The following is a 20,306-nucleotide window of genomic DNA, read 5'->3' on the forward strand; positions in this document are numbered from 1 at the left end:
CTCTTCTTCCACCCCCGTCCCGCTCTCTGTTGGAGTTCCCCAAGGATCTGTCCTTGGACCGCTTCTTTTCTCAATATACACCTCTTCCCTGGGCTCACTGATCTCATCACATGGTTTCCAGTACCATCTCTATGCCGATGACACCCAGCTCTACCTCTCCACTCCCGACATCACAGTCGAAACCCAGGCCAAAGTCTCGGCCTGCCTCTCAGATATCGCCGCCTGGATGTCCAACCGTCACCTGAAACTGAACATGGCAAAGACTGAGCTCCTTGTCTTCCCACCCAAACCCTCCTCTCCTCTTCCCCCACTCTCTGTCTCTGTTGACAACGCCCTCATCCTCCCCGTCTCGTCAGCCCGCAATCTCGGAGTCATTTTCGACTCCTCCCTCTCCCTCTCCTTCTCTGCCCATATCCAGCAGACAGCTAAGACCTGTCGCTTCTTCCTCTATAATATTAGCAAAATCCGCCCATTCCTCTCTGAACAGACCACCCGAACCCTCGTCCACTCACTCGTTACCTCTCGTCTTGACTATTGCAACCTTCTCCTTGCTGGTCTCCCGCTTAGCCACCTATCCCCCCTTCAATCTGTCCAAATTCCGCTGCACGTCTTATCTACCGCGTGAACCGATACTCTCATATCACCCCTCTCCTCAAGTCGCTTCACTGGCTCCCGATTCACTACCGTATTCAGTTCAAGCTTCTCCTAATGACCTTCAAATGCACTCAATCTGCAGCCCCCCATTACCTCTCTACCCTCCTCTCCCCCTATGTCCCCACCCGTAACCTCCGCTCTCAGGACAAATCACTCCTATCTGTACCCTTCTCCACCACCGCTAACTCCAGACTCCGTCCCTTCTGCCTCGCATCACCTTATGCCTGGAACAGACTCCCCGAGCCCATACGCCATGCGCCCTCCCTACCCATCTTTAAGTCCTTACTCAAAACCCATCTCTTCTCCCTTGCTTTTGGCGCCTAACCACCTTCCCCATTCACGATACACTGACTACACTGACTACATAGTTTGTTACCTTTAGATTGTAAGCTCTCTTGAGCAGGGACTGTACTTCCCCATGTTTTAACTTGTACAGCACTGCGTAACCCTAGTAGCGCTATAGAAATGCTAAGTAGTAGTAGTAGAAACTAAGCTGACTCCTCTACCCCTAGACAAAAGGTAACTGGTAACAGATCATACCGTACCTAAACAACCAACCTACCACCCCCCAAAGCCCCCCCCCCCTCCTCCTCTCCCCTCCTTTATCCCCACTATACCACCCCACCTAGCTGCCATTGGCTTGGACTCTGATAGCCCCTGGGAAGCATTACTCTTTTGTGCTTAGACTGTGGAGGAGCGCCGCTCTTTTTCATCGTGAATTTTACCAGATGCAATCGTTTTTGCCAAGTCGTGGATTGCTTTAACGGTCTTTTTCAAGACCTGCAGAAATCTGTTTATGTATACTGTACAGTTCCACTGTAGACGAAGGACTGCAAGACTCCTGAGGCAGGCACTCCAAGCCGAAACACAAAACAGCAGTACTCAGCAGATTCAATGCTGGCAGTGAGAAGGTGAATCTGCTTCACTGGTGAGGAAGTGCTGCAGTGTAAGTATCCCAGATTTGGTTTATTTTCATTATTTTAATCAGGGAAGCTAAGTTTCACTGCTGTTTTTGGTTCTTAATAGTCCTGTTTGGGTTTCTGTTTGTTTTATTTATTAATTTTTTACAGATATTTGGAGACATAATAATATTATATATTTATATTTATTGCATTTGTATCCCATGTTTTCCCACCTCTTTGCAGGCTCAATGTGGCTTACAATACATCATGGATACTGGACAGGAGAATATACATTTGGTTTTACAGTAGGATTTTGGGTTACATGGTCATGAAATATAAGATAGTGGTACTGCAGAACACATTAACAAACATTAGGAATAGATAGTGGTATAGCAGAAGACATTATAAGACTTTAGACGCGTTACGAAGTTTCTGGGTATGTTTGGAGATTTTTACATGTTTTGATCTTTGTGGTATGTCTTTTCAAAGAGATGAGTCTTTAATAATTTACGGAAGTTGGCCAGTTCGTTGGTCGCTTTCAAATTGCGTGGTAGCGCGTTCCAGAGTTGTGTGCTCAAATAGGAGAAGGTAGAGGCGTGCATTAATTTGTATTTCAGACCTTTGCAGCTGGGAAAATGAAGATTAAGGAATTAGGGAGGTATGGTAGCCGTGTTAGTCCACTCTTAAGGTTATCAATAGAAATCAAACAAAATAAAACATGGAAAAGAAAATAAGATGATACCTTTTTAATTGGACATAATACATTTCTTGATTAGCTTTCGAAGGTTGCCCTTCTTCGTCAGATTGGAAATAAGCAAATGTGGTAGCAGATAGTATATATAAGAGAAACATCAAAGCATTACTTTGACAGTCTGACAGGGTGGGTAGGAGGTATGCATGGGGACATCAAAGCATTTCATTGATATTCTAAGTTATGTCCAATAAAAAAGGTATCATCTTATTTTCTTTTCCATGTTTTATTTTGTTTGATTTCTATTGATAACTATTAGGGGAAAGCGGAGTATTTCCCCCTATATGTATGAGCTCCTTACATAGGTCTTACTCCTCCTTTGGTTACTTTTTTGAGCATATTAGTCTACAATTTTAAGTTTGAATGTTTGTTTGTACATGTTTGTTATATTCTGTGTCATACATTTACATTTGATATCAATTTTATTATTCTATTTTTTTAATTGGCTGACATTTTTTAAATTGGTTATTTTTAATTATTGTTTGCTGATTTTATCATTTTGATTAATTATATTTATTTTGGGTTTTGTATTAGTTTCTAATCCCTGACGCAGCCGTATGGCGAAACATGGCCATGTCGTGTATTTGTATTATTACAGGTGTAGTTTGTGACTTCACCCTAAAACAGGCCATCATGCAGGTAGCCTAAAAGTATACACCAGGGGTGGACAATCTCGGTTCTCGAGGGCTGTAACCCAGTTGGGTTTCAGGATTTACACAATAAATATGCATGAGATCTATTTGCATAAAATGGAGGCAGTGCGTGTAAATAGATCTCATGCATATTCATTGGGGAAAATCCTGAAAACTCGACTGGGTTGTGGTCCCTCAACGACTAAGGTCCACCTTCTTGTCAGCATGCACACTTTATACCACTAGCTCCCAAACCTGATCCTGGAGGCACCCCAGCCAGTCTGGTTTTCAGGATATCTACAATGAATATTCATAAGAGAGAACTGCAGTGGAGGAGGCGCATGCAAATCTCTCTCATGAATATTCATTGTGGATATCCTGAAACCGGACTAGCTGGGGTGCCTCCAGGATCAGGTTTGGGAACTACTGCTTTATGTCACTGGTTCTCAAACCAGTCCTCGGGGCACAGTTGGGTTTTCAGAATAGCCACAATCGAGATACATTTGAATGCACTGCCTCCTTAGTATGCAAATGTATCTCATACATATTCATTGTAGGAATCTTGAAAACCTGACTGGCTGGTTGTGCCCCTAAGAGTAATTGAATAAAAGCTTATTTAAGGGCATAAGACCTTGAAGCACAAACAATGGTTTATAAAATTACATCCACACTGTCCAGTCTAGTTCTGGCCGTGTTCGTCAGTGAGCTCAGACTATTTCTACCAAATCATTTTAAAAACTGAGCTGTAAAACAGGCTTCTGTTTATTTTTAGGAAGGGCAGTGCGCGTATCGGACTACGTAATAAATGCAGACGGAGGCTAGAAGAACGTGGGAAGGTAAATGGGTTAATAGCAAAGTGAAGCTTTAAATGAACGAGCGAAATCGAAAAAAAAGGGTAACTGGGCTGTCGAGTAGCGATCTGCATCCCTCCAAATGCCAGGGATTTATTTATCCCAAATGTGAGGTAGGGAGGGGCGTGCAAAAGGCGGACTGCTGCAGCCTGTGACTCCCAGTCCCAGCCCTGACGTGGGGGAGGAAGCAGGAATCACGACAGCAGATGGTGGAGGCAGCAGCAGCGGGCATTGAGAGCACGGCAGCTGCAGGTGGATCCGGGTTCCGGTACCCGCCGCTGGCACAGGATCTGGACCGGAGCGGATCCTGATTGTCGGCCAGGCCAAAGAAGATGGGCAACGCCGACTCGAAGCTCAACTTCAGGAAGGCGGTGATCCAGCTGACCACCAAAACCCAGGTCAGAGACCATTTAGTCGGTGTAACGAGAGGAGGGGGGAGGGGAGAACGTGTAGGCCCGGAGGGGTAAACCGTTTCGGTGTACCGGGAAAGACATTTTGAGGTGATCGGTGATTAACGCACTTTGATTGTAGGGACTAACCTTATCCCGGTGACTCGTTAAGCCCAGGCTGCTACCCCTGCCCCAGGGTGTCGTGTGTCCGTTCGGACGGTGCTTTACAATGACCGAGGGGCTATGCTGGTTGGTGCTCGTAACAAGCATCCGGGAAACGGGGCAGGCCAAATCCGGTAGGCGGTGGGTGCACAGGTGCAGCGAGAGGAGGGGCATCCCGGTCCGGTACCAGCAGCTGGATCTGGAATCTCGATCTAAGGCTGACGTGTTCCTGGAAATAATACGCGGAAATGGTCAAAGAGAAACGGAGAGCGCGCAAAGAATTTAGTGGGTGAGAAACGCAAACATATTGAACGAGGTTCGAGGGAAATCACGAAATGTCAAGTCAATTGTTACAAAACTCTTGGCAGATCTGCAGGCAGGAAAACCATTCCCAGGCCAGCTATTGGTACTAATGCAGTGTCCCCAACATGAATTCTTGAGAAGTAAAGATGGGGTAGAAGGGTAAAAACTGGAGTGGACATGTAGAGAAGCTCGAAGTGCATACAGGATCCTTATAGGGTAGATTGTTAACCTCAAGGAGGTTGGACTCTTGACGGTGAATTAATGGAAAGGGCGACTCTTGAGGTAAAAATAGGAACAGAGTTTAGGAAGGCCTGAGTCTAACGCAGATGATTTTTAATTGTAAGGAATGTTAGGGTGTAGCCAGACCTTGAGTGGGAGGGGACCAGAGCCCAAGGTAGGGGGGCAAACTTTGGTCCACTGCCCAGCCACCGCCCCTCTCCCACCGCCTCGCCACCCACAGCTGCCGCTGTACATCTTGGCTGGTGGGGGTCCCCAACCACACCAGCTGAAGCACCACCGCCGCAAATACCTTGGCTTGCGGAGGTTCCCAACCCCCGCCAGCTGAAGACTTCATCCAGCAATGGTTTCCAGCACCAGCAGCACCAGCCACAAGTGGGGACCCCCGCCAGCCAAACCAGGAGCCCTGAGCAAATTTGGGGGGGGGGGGGGGCTAGGCCCCTGTGGCCCTATGTAGCTATGCCACTGGCCTAGAGTTCAACCAAGCTGACACCTGTGGCACTGTGAAGTAAGATGCTCAGACTGGATGGACCTTGCCTTGTGGCCCTTATCTACCATCATACTTTAGTTATGTCTAACAAGCTTGGGATATTAGTTCAATGTCACACTAGTGCCTTTTCCTCTTGCAGATATGAATACAAATTCTCATTAGATGGCCTCCCCCCCATGTGTTTAGGCATTCATTAGATGAGGGCTTGAGTTGTCTTGCATATCTTTTTTTCAGTAGAAAAATGCAACTTCCAAATCTATGGTCTTGGGTGGTAAGAAATCTCCAGTGTTTCAGCTGGAGTTTAAATTCAAATCTTTGGAACGGCAGATTAGTGTTCTTGCCTCTGAATTGTAAACAAATGATGTTCTTTTAAGATTCAGCTCATTTTATAACCCTGCGATTCAGCAGTATAGGCATTTTTTGCAGTACATTGTTAGAATTGGTTTGGATGCAACAGGGCAGGTACAAGGGTAGTGGGTGCCCTACGCAAACCTTCAGCCTTACACTGCCCTCTATTAACTTTCTGCCCCCTATCCTGCAGCCTCCAGCAAGAGTTTGATAATTAAATTCAGCATTATGATCATCACACAAACATTCTATAAAAACGTAGGTGCTGATGGTTCTTTGAGTTTGTTTGGTTGTCAGGATCTGTTGTTTTGTTTTGACTGTGGGTACTCTTTGCTGCCCCCTTTCTGTAGTTTAAAGCATGTGCTGATGTTTTTTTTTTTTAGTTGGTTTGTTTGTCAGATGTCTATTGTTTTACTTTGGCTGCAGCTACTTCTTGCTGCCTCCAAAGCATATGCTGTTGGTTCTTTGAGTTTGTGTGGTTGTCAGGATCTATTGATTTACTGGGACGCAACCACTGGAGATCTTTTTGTAGAGGTTGGGCATTGAAGGAATAGTAGGGAATGCACAGGTGGGGATCTAGGTTTTGAAGGCCGATGTGCACTGGCACTCCGTGATGTGAGAACGTCCAAGTGGAACCTGGGGGTTGCTGGCAGAGCCATATCAGGTCAAGTGCTGGGACAGCAGGTCATGTCTTGAATTGTGCTTCCCACTTTGGTGTGTTTGGGAATAGCAGGTGCTTCTGAAGAACATTTCATTTTATGGTAAATGCTGGGACTTGGCTCTTGAGAATTGCTGAATCTAGTGAGACCAGAGAGAACGTCTGGAGGTGCCTCAGCGCTTGAAAACATTTTGTTGAGGAATGTTCTTGCTGAGGTCAGAGCTGTGCCCCTGTGTGAAGTGCCGCCCTTTGTAATGTTTGTTGTACTCCGATCGTTATTCAATTGGTCTTTGTTGTGGTCTGACTTATTTGGCAGCTTGCGGCCCACAGAGTGTGCTTGTGCACATGTGGGATTCTGCAGTCCAGTGATGTACGGCTGTTGCTTCAGAGAAACTGAGCAAGGCCTTTCAGCAGTGTCTTTTTCCCAGTGTCTGCTGCTTTTTTTCCAGCTGTGTTCTAGCTTCCAAAGATCTGTGCTTATACGGGTGTCTTAAAACGGTCTCGACAGTCTGCAGCAGTGTGTTTGTCATTATTTGTGGGCGCCTATTCATTTCCTTGTTGGTAGCAGTGATTCACATCTGCAAGAGATAGGAAGTCAGTAGGCCATATCTGTATACGGAACTTGGACAAGAATAGGCGTATTTGTTTCCTGAAGGAAGCTTTCTTTAAGAGAGGCAACCACTTTCCAAGGAGAGAGACTGGAAGGAGGAATGGCAGCATGCAGTGCCACCATAGGGCTAGATATATGAACATGAATATATGTAGATGTATATAAATGTACTAGCTTATATTGGTCTGTTGACTTCATAGCAGCATAGCAAGTGATGGTAGATGTACTCATAAAACCCCTGATATAGCCCACTGACTCCCACCTCCCCCCAGGCCATTACTTGTCCTTTCTCCCACTACTGTTCTACACATCTGTCCTGAACAAGCCTAAATTCTGACCAAGTGATGGCGTCTACCATTGGCTACTATGCCATTTCGGTCCCTGCCTTCCCACAAAACCAGTACATAGGCCCCCTTCCCTGTCTCACCACCTTGTTTTGTAGAATTTCCCCACAGCCACCAAGATTTGTGATGCTGTGATAACTAGAGATCTGGCCTCTCCATGCTCAATAAAATTTGGGTTTTAACCATGGTCCCACTATGTAGGTCACTCTAACCTTCTGAAAGCTTGATGGATATGATTATGATTCTAACTGCTGCTCCATGCACGTTTACATAAGAACAGAACATAAGAATAGCCATACTGAGTCAGACCTATGGTCCATCTAGCCCAGTATCTTGTTGCCAATAGTGGCCAATCCAGGTCACAAGTGCCTGTATCGCTCCATGGTGCGACCGCACCTTGAGTATTGTGTTCAATTCTGTCGCCGCATCTCAAGAAAGATGTAGTAGAATTGGAAAAGGTGCAGCGAAGGGCAGCTAAAATGATAGCGGGGATGGGACGACTTCCCTATGAAGAAAGACTAAGGAGGCGAGGGCTTTTCAGCTTGGAGAAGAGACGGCTGAGGAGAGACATGATAGAGGTATATAAAATAATGAGTGGATGTGAAGCATCTGTTCACACTTTCCAAAAATACTAGGACTAGGGGGGCATGCGATGAAACTACAGTGTAGTAAATTTAAAACAAATCGGAGAAACATTTTCTTCACCCAACGCATAATTAAACTCTGGAATTCGTTGCTGGAGAACGTGGTGAAGGCGGTTAGCTTAGCAGAGTTTAAAAAGGGTTAGACGGTTTCCTAAAGAACAAGTCCATAAACCACTACTAAATGGACTTGGGAAAAATCCACAATTCCAGGAATAACATGTATAAAATGTTTGTACGTTTGGGAAGCTTGCCAGGTGCCCTTGGCCTGGATTGGTCGCTGTCGTGGACAGGATGCTGGGCTCGATGGATCCTTGGTCTTTTCCTAGTGTGGCATTACTTATGTAATCCTAAAGAGTAGGAAAATTCAGTGCTACTGATCCCAGTGATAAGTGGTGACTTTTCCCTTATCTTAATAGCAGATTATGGCCTATCCAGTCTGCCTATACATACCATCTACTCTCCGTCCCTCTCTTTAGAGATCTGATTTGCTTGTCCCAAGCTTTCTTGAATTCAGATACAGACTCTGTTTCTACTACCTATACTTGGGATGCTGTTTCACACATCCACCACTCTTTCCATAAAGAAGTCTTTCCTTAGATTATTCCTGAGTCTGTTCTCTTTCACCTTCATCCTATGGTTCTCATTGCAGAGCTTTCTTTATCTAGGACTCGTTAGACATCTGTGCATTCGTGCCTCACTATGTTGGGTTATGAGCCATCAGCACCCCAAGTTGAATGCATGTATTGCTAAAGACACCATGGGGAATGAGAGTAAACATCTGGGGCTCAGTCAGTTGTTGATGATTAGCATTTTGCTGATTTCTGCTGGCGTTATATTCGGGAATTCAAAACTGGGCTCCGGCATTGAATTTCTGGGTATGCAGAGTTGGCAAAAAAAAAAAAAAAGATAGGACTGTCTTTTTTTAATGTTTTATGTATAGAATTTTTAATTTACACAAGCATACACTTGTTACAGAAATACAGAAGGAAATATTCATCACCAGGGGGCAGAAAACAACCCCACTTTTTTCTTGCCTGCTGCCGCTATTCTGCCTGGTGGCGGCGGCGCCGTGATTTCAAAATGGCTTCCGAGACTTATCGCAGTAGTTTCGTGGATCTTGGCAACCTCGGCAGCCATTTTTAAAACACGGTGGCGCCGGCACCGACAGGCAGAGTAGCAGCAGTGGGGTTCTTTCCTGCTCCTGCAGAGGCCACTAGACCACCAGGGCTCTTCAAGGTAGGACAAGGGATGGCTGTAATGGCTGGCAGTGGTGGGGAACCGGGCAGAGCCTTTGGACCCTCTAGAGCCTCTGGGCCCTCGGGCACTCCCCGGTTGCCCGAATGGTCAGTCCGCCTCTGCCTTTCTGCATTGTTCCACCTGCTAATGTGTGTGTTGAGCCGTCATTTACCACATGCTTCTGCCCACAGTAGCTTTCTGCATCGGCACAAAATTAGAAAGAAAAGCCCCGATGACCTGGTATTTAGTAGAAATTGTACTTGACTGGCTGGAGTTCCCTCAGGACAGGTTTTGGAATCACTTGTGTTAGGAAAGTCCTTATTTGAAGCCTATTCTAAGTATGTACTTATGGACTATCACTTAGCACATAAGCATCGCCATACTGGGAAAAGACCAAGGGTCCATCAAGCCCAGCATCCTGTCTCCGATAGCAGCCAATCCAGGCTTCAAGAACCTGGCAACCCCCCCCACCAAAAAAAAAATTAATAATGTTCAATTTGTCTTTTCCTTCAGGAATCTGTCCAAAACCCCCTTAAACTCCGTAAGGCCAGCTGCTGTCACTACATTCTCTGGTAACAAGTTCCAGAGTCCAACTACACGCTGAGTTTTAAATCTACCATATTCTAGCTTTATCTTTTGTCCCCTGGTTCTGTTATTTTTTGAAAGTGTAAACAATCGCTTCACATCTGTCCGCTCTACTCCGCTCATTATCGTGTAGACTTCTATCATATCACCCCTCAGCCACCTTTTCTCCAAGCTGAAGAGCCCTAACCGTCTTAGCCTTCCCTCATAGGGAAGTCGTTCCATCCCTTTTATCATTTTCGTTGCCCTTCTCTGCACCTTCTCCAATTCTTTTATATCTTTTTTGAGATGCGGCGACCAGAATTGGACACAATATTCGAGGTGCGGTCCCACCATGGAGCGATACAACGGCATTATAACATCCTCGTGTTTGTTTTCCATCCCTTTCCTAATAATACTCAACATTCTGTGCGCTTTCTTGGCCGCCGCAGCACACTGAGCAGAAGTTTTCAACGTCTTATCAACGATGACTCCCAGATCCCTTTCTAGGTTTGTGACTCCTAACGCGGAACCTTGCATGACACTTAGCTGGAAACTTCTCATTAGAGAATAACACAAGGACAAAGTTTGTCCCCATTTCCACCCCCTCCAAACAGATTCCATTAAAATTATTACTGTTACTGCAGATTTACATCCCCCCCCCCCCCCCCCCCCCCGGTCCCTGTGTCATTCTCTAATTGGCACTTAACTGGCTAAGTGCCAGCTCCACCCTGGAACACCCACAAAATAGCTGGTTTCTTCTTTGATGCTAACTGGGCATTTTTTTTTTTTTTTTTTAACCATATTTTATTAAAGATTTTATGGAAATTTTACATCAATGTGGAAACATCACTGATCGAACAGACACATACGGAATAACTTACTATTAGAAAACATCCCACAACCAACTTTATCAACACAATATAATTCCTTCTTTACTATTATTCCATCATTCCCTCCCTCCCCTCCTCGCCCCCATTACTATCCCCTCCCCCCCGGAGCCAGATTTTCTCACGTTTCTCCTCGTATGGGCCCCATGTTTTCTGAAACATCCCTAGCAAACCCTTCCTCATCGCAGTCAGTTTTGCCATTTGGTATATATATTCTACTTTATATCCCACTCTTTGCAAGGGTGGAGTTTCCCGTGTCTTCCAAGCCCTTGCCAGCTGCATTTTGGCCGCAGCAAATATCTGAACAATAAGCTTATGTTCTTGTACTCTAGTTTTTTGTGGGCGGGCATGCAATAGGCAGTATTCTATCTGGCGTGTATAGCCCCCTGTGCCCAGTTCATTGACTATAGCTATAATTTGTTCCCAAAAGGCACATACCTTGGGACACTCCCACCAGATGTGTAAAAAGGATCCCTGCCCCCCACATTCGCGCCAGCAGTCCTTAGATATCTTTGGATAGATCTTGTGGAGGCGTAGGGGCGTATAGTACCACCAAAACAATATCTTGTACCCACTTTCAATCATCGGCTGAGTGATTGATGAGCGCACCAGGAACCTGAAGCTATTAGCCCACCAGCCTGTAGGGAAATTCTTTTGTAACGTTTTCTCCCATCTGTCTGTATAAAAGTCAATCGGGGAGCCCATGAGCAAAAGAGCCTTATAGAGTCTAGTTATACATCCCTTCCCTCCTCCTACCCTTATCGCCCGCTCTAAGCCCGTCTCCGCCAGCTCCAGCTCATCCCTTGCTTTCCTCTGAATATAGTCTCTCACACAGTGGTAGTACACGAGGTCCCTGGGGGATAAGTCATATTCCTCCTTCACTATCTCAAAATCTTTTACCGCATTCTCATCCCATAACTGACCCAACCTATATAGCCCTTTGCGGGCCCACATTTGATAGGTCTTTTCCTCCGTCCCCAAAGAAAAACCCGGGGCATCACTTATAGCCGTTTGTAAGAAATATTGCCTCTCTGGGAACACTCTATTTCTAACTTGTAGCCACGTGTTAAGCAGATGAGCTAGTCCTACCGGCACCTTGCGAAGAGCTGTCAGGATCTGTTGTTTCGGTCCCCATAACACATTGCCTAAATATTTAGTGCCCATCCATGCCCTTTCCCAGTGGAGCCATTTCTTGTTATTACTGGGCTGCCATTCAGCCAAATTTTTAATTGGGCTGCTTGATAGTATAGGAAAAAATCAGGGACACCCATCCCTCCTAATGCTGGGGGGTGGTGCATTGCTCTCCTACGGATTCTTGGTGGTTTCTTTTTCCAGATGTAGGCAAATACTTTTCTATGCAGTTGCTGGAAAAAGGAACGCGGAATAGGCACCGGTAAGGCCATGAACATGTATAATAACTTGGGTAGTATAATCATTTTATTGCATTAATTCGACCCGACCATGACACTGTCCTGGCTTCCCATCTATCTAGTTCCAGAAATAGTTCTTTACTTTTTTGGGGGTAGTTTGCCTGATATAGCTGATCTATTTTTGCTGTTATCTGCACTCCCAGATATCTAATAGAGTTTTGTGCCCATACAAATGGGTAACGCTGTTGTATCTCTCTCATATCATCCTGGTCTACTGACAGGTTTAGAATCTCAGATTTTGTCATATTTATCTTGAATCCTGACATCCTCCCATATTGTTCAAATATCTCCATCACCTTCTGCAATGACAGCACCGGGTTCGAAACTGTCAATAAGATATCGTCTGCGAAAAGCATTATTTTCTGGTCACGGGAACCCCGAACCACCCCTCTAATATCAACCTGTTCTCTAATTTTCCTGGCCAGTGGTTCTATCGACAATGCAAACAGCAAGGGAGACAGAGCACACCCCTGTCTCGTGCCTCTATACAATTGGACCGGCTCGGTTAACCCCCCATTGATCTTAAGTAGGGCTAGAGGTTTATCATATATAAGATTTATCCACTTGTCAAATCTCTCACCCATGCCCATCCTCCCTATCAAAGACTTCAGGAAGGCCCAGTCCACCCGGTCAAAGGCCTTCTCTGCGTCTATCGACAGCAGCAGGGCTGGGCTCCCCTCCTCCTCAATCTGTTGGATCACATGCATCAGGGTTCTTATATTGTCACTGCCTTGACGTCCCTCAATAAACCCCGCTTGATCCTGATGGACCACACGAGGCATTATCCCTCCCAATCGATTGGCCAAAATTTTAGTAAAGATTTTGTAGTCATTATTTAGCAGGGATATGGGTCGGTACGACGCGCACTTCTGCGGGTCCTTCCCTGGCTTCAAGATCAGTACTACCTCTGCCACTCTCCAAGAGTATGGCAGTGAATGTTCCTCGTCGAAGGACCCAATCGCCCGCAGTAGCAGGGGGGCAAGCCATTTCTTAAACATCTTATAGAATCTGATTGGGAAGCCATCTGGGCCTGGAGCCTTATGTGTAGGCATCCCTGTTATCGCCTCTTCCACTTCTTCTATTGTTATTTGCGCTGAAATGTCATCCCGGTCCTTCTCTGAAATCCCCTGTAAGCCCAGGTCCTTTATATACTCTTCCTGCTCTTCCCTATTTGCAGTTTGCTCCCTCTCATAAAGCTGGCCATAGTATTCCCAAAAAGCGTGTTGTATAGCCCCTGTGGAGGTGCACATCTCTCCACCCTCCGACTTTATAGCAGCTATAGAGTTACGTTGTGCTCGTTTTTGCAGTTTACGGGCCAATAACCTGCTAGCCTTGTTCCCGAACTCAAAGTGCTCCTGCTGCGCTGCTTGTAACTGAGCTGCTATTTCCGCTAGTTGGGTCTCATTTAGTTGTCTACGTATTTGTTGTATCTGTCTCTCTCGCTCATTATCCCTGGGGTCTGCCTTATGTGCCTTTACCAGATTGTCTAGTTGCTGCCGCAGTGTGGCCTCTCCCTGTTTCCTTTCCTTATCTACATGAGATTGCAGCGCAATGATATGCCCTCGCACCACCGCTTTCATACCTTCCCATACACTCACCGGTCGTGCTTCTCCATTGTCATTCAACCGGATGTATTCCTCAATACATTTCTCCACTGCACTTGCATGCTGAGGGTCTAACAAAGTGCTTCATTCATACGCCAATTCCTGTGGCCCCTCTTCTCTCTTATAAGGCTTAGCTCTATGCTGACCGAGCAGTGATCTGACCAGGAGCAAGGCTCAATCTTAGTCCTATAAATTTTGCCTCGAAAGGTTTCCTCCCCAACCAGTAATCTATGCGTGAGTACGTTTTATGCTTCTAACTGGGCATTTTTCAGCAGCACAATCCGGTTCAATTGCTTCTGAAAATGCCGGGTTAGCCCCAGACAGGTGATTTTAAATGGCCAGGAGCCTCCCCTGGCTGTTTACATTGTTTTGAAATCAAGTCCCTGGTTTTTTGACTCTGGAGTTTCTTTTGAGTGTTGTCTGTTTAGATCTTTGTCTCTTGTTTCTATTGTACTCAGGTTCTATTTTCTCATTCTCCATCTTGCTAATCCATTAGATATTTCATGTATAACTTAATCTGTCCTCCATTCTTTCTCCTCCTTTTTTCCCCTTTCACTAGCAGCTCCTTCTTTCCCCATACAGTCTGTACCTATTTTATCTCTATCTTCATTTCTCTTTCACAGTTGTTTTCAAGCTTTTTTTGCTGTCTTCTTTGAGCCAGATGTGTAGAGAATTGTCCTTTTTTATTGTTTTTTTTCCTTCCATAGACGCAGAGAGGGAGAAGTCTCCTGGTACGTCAGGGTTCTTTTGTTTTCCTCCTGCTTCCTGTGACGTGCATAGCTCTCTCTCTTTTTCCTTGTTCTGAGCCAGGGCGCCTCGGTGCATTTATAGATGAGCTGTTTGTCAAAGCTCCGCTGTGGCGTTGCACACCTGCTGTATCCCTTTCAGAGCAATTCCTCTGGAAATCCCTGGTCGGCTTCTTGCATAATGAGTTACATTGGTCACCGGATATTGTATATCATCATATAGAATCACTGGTTGCTCTTTTTAATCCATTAGTTTATAATGTCTGCAATCATCGTTTGATTTATACTGTGCTTAGAAGATCATGTGGAGAGGTGTGTAATAAGAATACATTCATAATAATAATAATATGTTTTCTTGAGTCAGTTGGCACATACAGAAAGACAGCTGCATCTTTTACACTTTCTGGTCTTGTGTTTCATCAACTGCATCTGATCAGTTGGTAGCCAGCTCAGTGAGGTCCTTTTTCAACTGTTTGATGCCACATTTAACTTTACTTGGCCTTTCTGGACTGCTTTTCCCTCTGGTTTATTTTATTTTTTATTTATTTATTTATTGCATTTGTATCCCACATTATCCCACCTCTTTGCAGGCTCAATGTGGCTTACAATATATAGTGGAACTGAGAGGAGAGTTGACATGTAGTGTTACAGAAGTATTTTGGTAATGGAAAACATGATAAAGATATAATGTGAGGCGCTCTTAACATTGCTTGCTAGATGTATGTGGGGATTTCATATGTTTTAGTCATTGTGGTATGTCTTGTCGAAAAGATGGGTCTTCAGCAGTTTTCGGAAGTTGGTCAGTTCATAGGTCGCTTTTAGGTTACGTGGCAATGCGTTCCAGAATTGCGTGCTCATATAGGAAAAGGTTGATGCGTGCATTAGTTTATATTTTAGGCCTTTGCAGTTTGGGAAGTGAAGATTAAGGAATGTGCGAGATGATCTTTTGGCGTTCCTGGGTGGCTTGCCTTGGTGTGCACAGTATTGTTGTTATTGTCAGTTATATTATAGTTGGACTTGAAAAATTTGCCCAGGGCATACTTACCAGTCATGAAATGTCGTGCTGCCATTCTCTCCCCCCCCCCCGCATAATTTGTTTTGAGGAGGGTATTTGGCAGGCCGTCTGAACACGGTGAGTGCATTCCTTCTGTGGCGCATACAGTGGTGGAAATAAGTATTTGATCCCTTGCTGATTTTGTAAGTTTGCCCACTGACAAAGACATGAGCAGCCCATAATTGAAGGGTAGGTTATTGGTAACAGTGAGAGATAGCACATCACAAATTAAATCCGGAAAATCACATTGTGGAAAGTATATGAATTTATTTGCATTCTGCAGAGGGAAATAAGTATTTGATCCCCCACCAACCAGTAAGAGATCTGGCCCCTACAGACCAGGTAGATGCTCCAATCAACTCGTTACCTGCATGACAGACAGCTGTCGGCAATGGTCACCTGTATGAAAGACACCTGTCCACAGACTCAGTGAATCAGTCAGACTCTAACCTCTACAAAATGGCCAAGAGCAAGGAGCTGTCTAAGGATGTCAGGGACAAGATCATACACCTGCACAAGGCTGGAATGGGCTACAAAACCATCAGTAAGACGCTGGGCGAGAAGGAGACAACTGTTGGTGCCATAGTAAGAAAATGGAAGAAGTACAAAATGACTGTCAATCGACAAAGATCTGGGGCTCCACGCAAAATCTCACCTCGTGGGGTATCCTTGATCATGAGGAAGGTTAGAAATCAGCCTACAACTACAAGGGGGGAACTTGTCAATGATCTCAAGGCAGCTGGGACCACTGTCACCACGAAAACCATTGGTAACACATTACGACATAACGGATTGCAATCCTGCAGTGCCCGCAAGGTCCCCCCTGCTCCGGAAGGCACATGTGACGGCCCGTCTGAAGTTTGCCAGTGAATACCTGGATGATGCCGAGAGTGATTGGGAGAAGGTGCTGTGGTCAGATGAGACAAAAATTGAGCTCTTTGGCATGAACTCAACTCGCCGTGTTTGGAGGAAGAGAAATGCTGCCTATGACCCAAAGAACACCGTCCCCACTGTCAAGCATGGAGGTGGAAATGTTATGTTTTGGGGGTGTTTCTCTGCTAAGGGCACAGGACTACTTCACCGCATCAATGGGAGAATGGATGGGGCCATGTACCGTACAATTCTGAGTGACAACCTCCTTCCCTCCGCCAGGGCCTTAAAAATGGGTCGTGGCTGGGTCTTCCAGCACGACAATGACCCAAAACATACAGCCAAGGCAACAAAGGAGTGGCTCAGGAAGGTAAAATTATGTATAATCATACCTGATAATTTTCTTTCCATTAATCATAGCTGATCAATCCATAGACTGGTGGGTTGTGTCCATCTACCAGCAGGTGGAGATAGAGAGCAAACTTTTGCCTCCCTATATGTGGTCATGTGCTGCCGGAAACTCCTCAGTATGTCGATATCAAAGCTCCATCCGCAGGACTCAGCACTTAGAGAATTACACCCACGAAGGGACACTCTGCCCAGCTCACCACCGCCGAAACGGGGGAGGGGAATTACCCAGCTCATCCCCACACAAGTGGGGGAGGGGAATCCGTCCAGCTCATCCCCGCGGAGCGGGGGAGGGACACCACACCCGCCGATGCGGGGGGATCTGGCTTATCCTGCAACCGCAACCGCGGGAGGAGCTGACTGACCCTAACACCGCCGAAGCGGGAGGGGTACAAAGCTGCCCTACAGCCGCACGAAGCGGGAGGGAGTGCCGGCAGAATTTATGTCTCAAACCAGCCCCGTAAAACGGAGGGGAGAGGAATGCAGCAGCTCACTGTAACACAAAGTCGTCTCAACTCTTGAAGAATCCAAGTGAAAGAAGAACTTGAACACGAAGTCCTCCTGAAGTAACTGAAGGCTAAACTTGAACCTAAAATTCAACCAGAATATAAACAGTACAGATATCTGGGAGGGGCTATGGATTGATCAGCTATGATTAATGGAAAGAAAATTATCAGGTATGATTATACATAATTTTACCTTCCATATCATCAAGCTGATCAATCCATAGACTGGTGGGATGTACCGAAGCAGTACTCACCCAGGGCGGGACATAGAAATCCCTGACCTCAACACTGAAGCTCCAAACCGGGCCTCCGCCCGTGCAGCCACAGTCAAACGGTAATGCTTGGAGAATGTATGAGCCGAAGCCCACGTTGCCGCCTTGCATATCTCTTCCAAGGAGACGGATCCGGCCTCTGCCATCGAGGCCGCCTGAGCTCTCGTGGAGTGAGCCTTCAGCTGGATAGGCGGCACCTTCCCCGCGGCCACATAAGCCGCTGCAATGGCTTCCTGGACCCATCTTGCCACTGTAGGCTTAGCAGCCTGCAGACCCTTACGAGGACCTGCAAACAGGACAAACAGATGATCCGATTTCCGGAAATCATTGGTCACTTCCAAGTATCTGATGATGACTCATCTCACATCCAGATATCCAAGAGCGAGAGTACTCCTCTGGGTAGTCCTCCCTACGAAAGGAAGGGAGACAGAGCTGCTGATTCACATGGAAGCGAGAACCAATCTTGGGCAGGAAGGAAGGCACTGTGCGAATAGTCACTCCTGCCTCAGTGCACTGCAGAAAAGGCTCTCGACATGAGAGCGCCTGGAGCTCGGAAACTCTTCTGTCTGAAGTGATAGCCACCAAAAAGACTGCTTTCAACGTCAGGTCTTTCAGAGATGCCCTCGACAAGGGTTCCAAAGGCGGCTTCTGCAATGCTCTTAGCACCAGGTTGAGATTCCACGCAGGCACCACTGAGTGCAGAGGAGGGCACAGGTGATTAACTCCCTTGAGAAAGCGCACCACATCTGGCTGCGAAGCCAGGGAAGCACCCTTCAGGCGGCCCCTGAAGCAAGCCAGAGCCGCTACCTGGACTTTAAGGGAACTGAGCGACAGGCCTTTCTCCAGACCTTCTTGCAGGAACGCCAACACTGAAGAAATTGGAGCAGTGAAGGGAGAAAGTGAGCCTGCTTCACACCATGCTGCAAAGATACGCCAAACCCTGGCGTAAGCAGTAGAAGTAGAGCGCTTCCTCGCTCTCAGCATAGTGGCGATGACCTTGTCTGAGAAGCCCTTCTTCCTCAGACGCTGCCGCTCAATAGCCAGGCCGTAAGACCAAAGGGAGAGGGATCCTCCATCACCACGGGACCCTGATGTAACAGGCCCTGCTCCACTGACAGCCGCAGAGGATCGTCGACTGAGAGCCCGAACAAGTCCGCATACCAGGGAAGTCTGGGCCAATCCGGACCCCACCAGGATTACCCTGCCGGGATGCTTTGCCACCCCAGTCTAGCACCCTGCCCAACATGGGCCAGGGCGGGAACACATAGAGGAGCTCTTGTGTCGGCCACTGTTGGAGAAGAGCATCTACTCCCAGGGATCGAGGGTCCCGTCCTCTGCTGAAAAAGCGCGGCACTTGGCCATTGGCCGATGACGCCATCAGATCTAGGCTCGGCTGGCCCCAGCGCTTCGTGATGTCCAAGAACGCCTGAGCAGATAGTTGCCACTCTCCGGGCTCCAAGGTATGGCGACTGAGAAAGTCCGCCTTGACATTCATGACTCCGGCAATGTGGGCCGCTGAAAGCTGCTCCAGGTTCGCTTCCGCCAACTGGCAAAGACTCATAGCCTCCTTGGCTAGAGGGGCGCTCTGGTACACTCCCTGGCGGTTGATATAGGCCACAGCCGTGGCATTGTCCGACAGGACCCGTACAGGCTTCAACACGAGTACCGGGATGAACTCCAATAACACCAAGCGAATGGCTCTGAGTTCCAGGAGGTTGATAGACCACTTGCCTCTGCAGGAGACTAGAGCCCCTGCGCTGTCCTTCCCAAGCAGTGGCTCCCCAGCCCATCAAAGAGGCGTCTGTCGTGACGACAATCCACTCCGGGGTCACCAGAGGCAATCCTGCAGACAACTTGTCTGTCTGCGTCCACCAGCTCAGCGCCTTGCGCACTGCTGGGTTCACGGGAAGGCGCACAGCATAATCCTCCGACCTCGGAGTCCAGCGCAGCAGCAGAGATAGCTGTATGTGGTCTCATATGAGCCCTGGCCCAGGGCACTACTTCCATCGTGGCCGTCATAGAGCCCAACAGCTGCACGTAGTCCCAAGCCCGAATAGGAGAGGCTACTAGGAACTAGTCCACCTGAGCCTGAAGCTTGACAATCCGATTGTCTGGCAGGAACACTCTGCCCACTGGGTGTCGAATCGAACTCCCAGATACACCAGGGACTGAGTCGGGTGCAGCTGGCTCTTCTTCCAGTTGATGATCCATCCCAGGGAGCTCAAAGAGCAACTACCGGTCCATAGCTTTGCCGCACTCTGCATAAGAGGGGGCTCGGATTCAACCAGTCGTCCAGATAAGGATGGACTTGTACTCCTTCCTTTAGCAGGAAGGCCGCTATGACCCCCATTACTTTGGAAAAGGTCCGCGGGCAGTAGCCAACCCGAAAGGGAGGCTCTGAACTGGAAGTGTCGTCTCAGGACTGTAAAACGCAGAAAGCGTTGGAGAGGAGGCCAGATGGGAATATGCAGGTACGCTTCCTTGATGTCCAAGGAAGCCAAGAACTCTCCGCCTTCACTGCGCTATAACAGAGCGGAGAGTCTCCATGCGAAAGAGCCTCACTTTCCAGGCCCGATTGACCCCTTTGAGGTCGAGGATAGGCCGGACAGAACCTCCTTTCTTTGGAACCACAAAGTAAATGAGAGTAACGTCCCTTGCCAACTGATTTTTGGCACCGGAACGACCACACCCAGGCGGATCAGGTTGTCCAAGGTCTGCTGCACTACCGCAGCTTGACCGGAGACTAGCAGGGAG

The 20,306-nt window shown here is 47.1% G+C and overlaps 1 protein-coding gene across 1 annotated transcript in view; it reads left to right on the forward strand.

Moving 5' to 3' along the window:
• Positions 1-3,650: 3,650 nt before the first annotated feature.
• Positions 3,651-20,306, forward strand: part of HID1 (HID1 domain containing) — a 64,859-nt gene continuing 48,203 nt past the window's right edge. Inside the window, exon 1 of the mRNA XM_030208325.1 lies at positions 3,651-4,188. Within this exon, the coding sequence (XP_030064185.1) occupies positions 4,123-4,188 (66 nt within the window). The 5' untranslated portion in view covers positions 3,651-4,122. The remainder of the gene's footprint in view (positions 4,189-20,306) is intronic.

Source organism: Microcaecilia unicolor, chromosome 6 (genome assembly GCF_901765095.1).
Source record: "Microcaecilia unicolor chromosome 6, aMicUni1.1, whole genome shotgun sequence".
Lineage (NCBI taxonomy): Eukaryota > Metazoa > Chordata > Amphibia > Gymnophiona > Siphonopidae > Microcaecilia > Microcaecilia unicolor.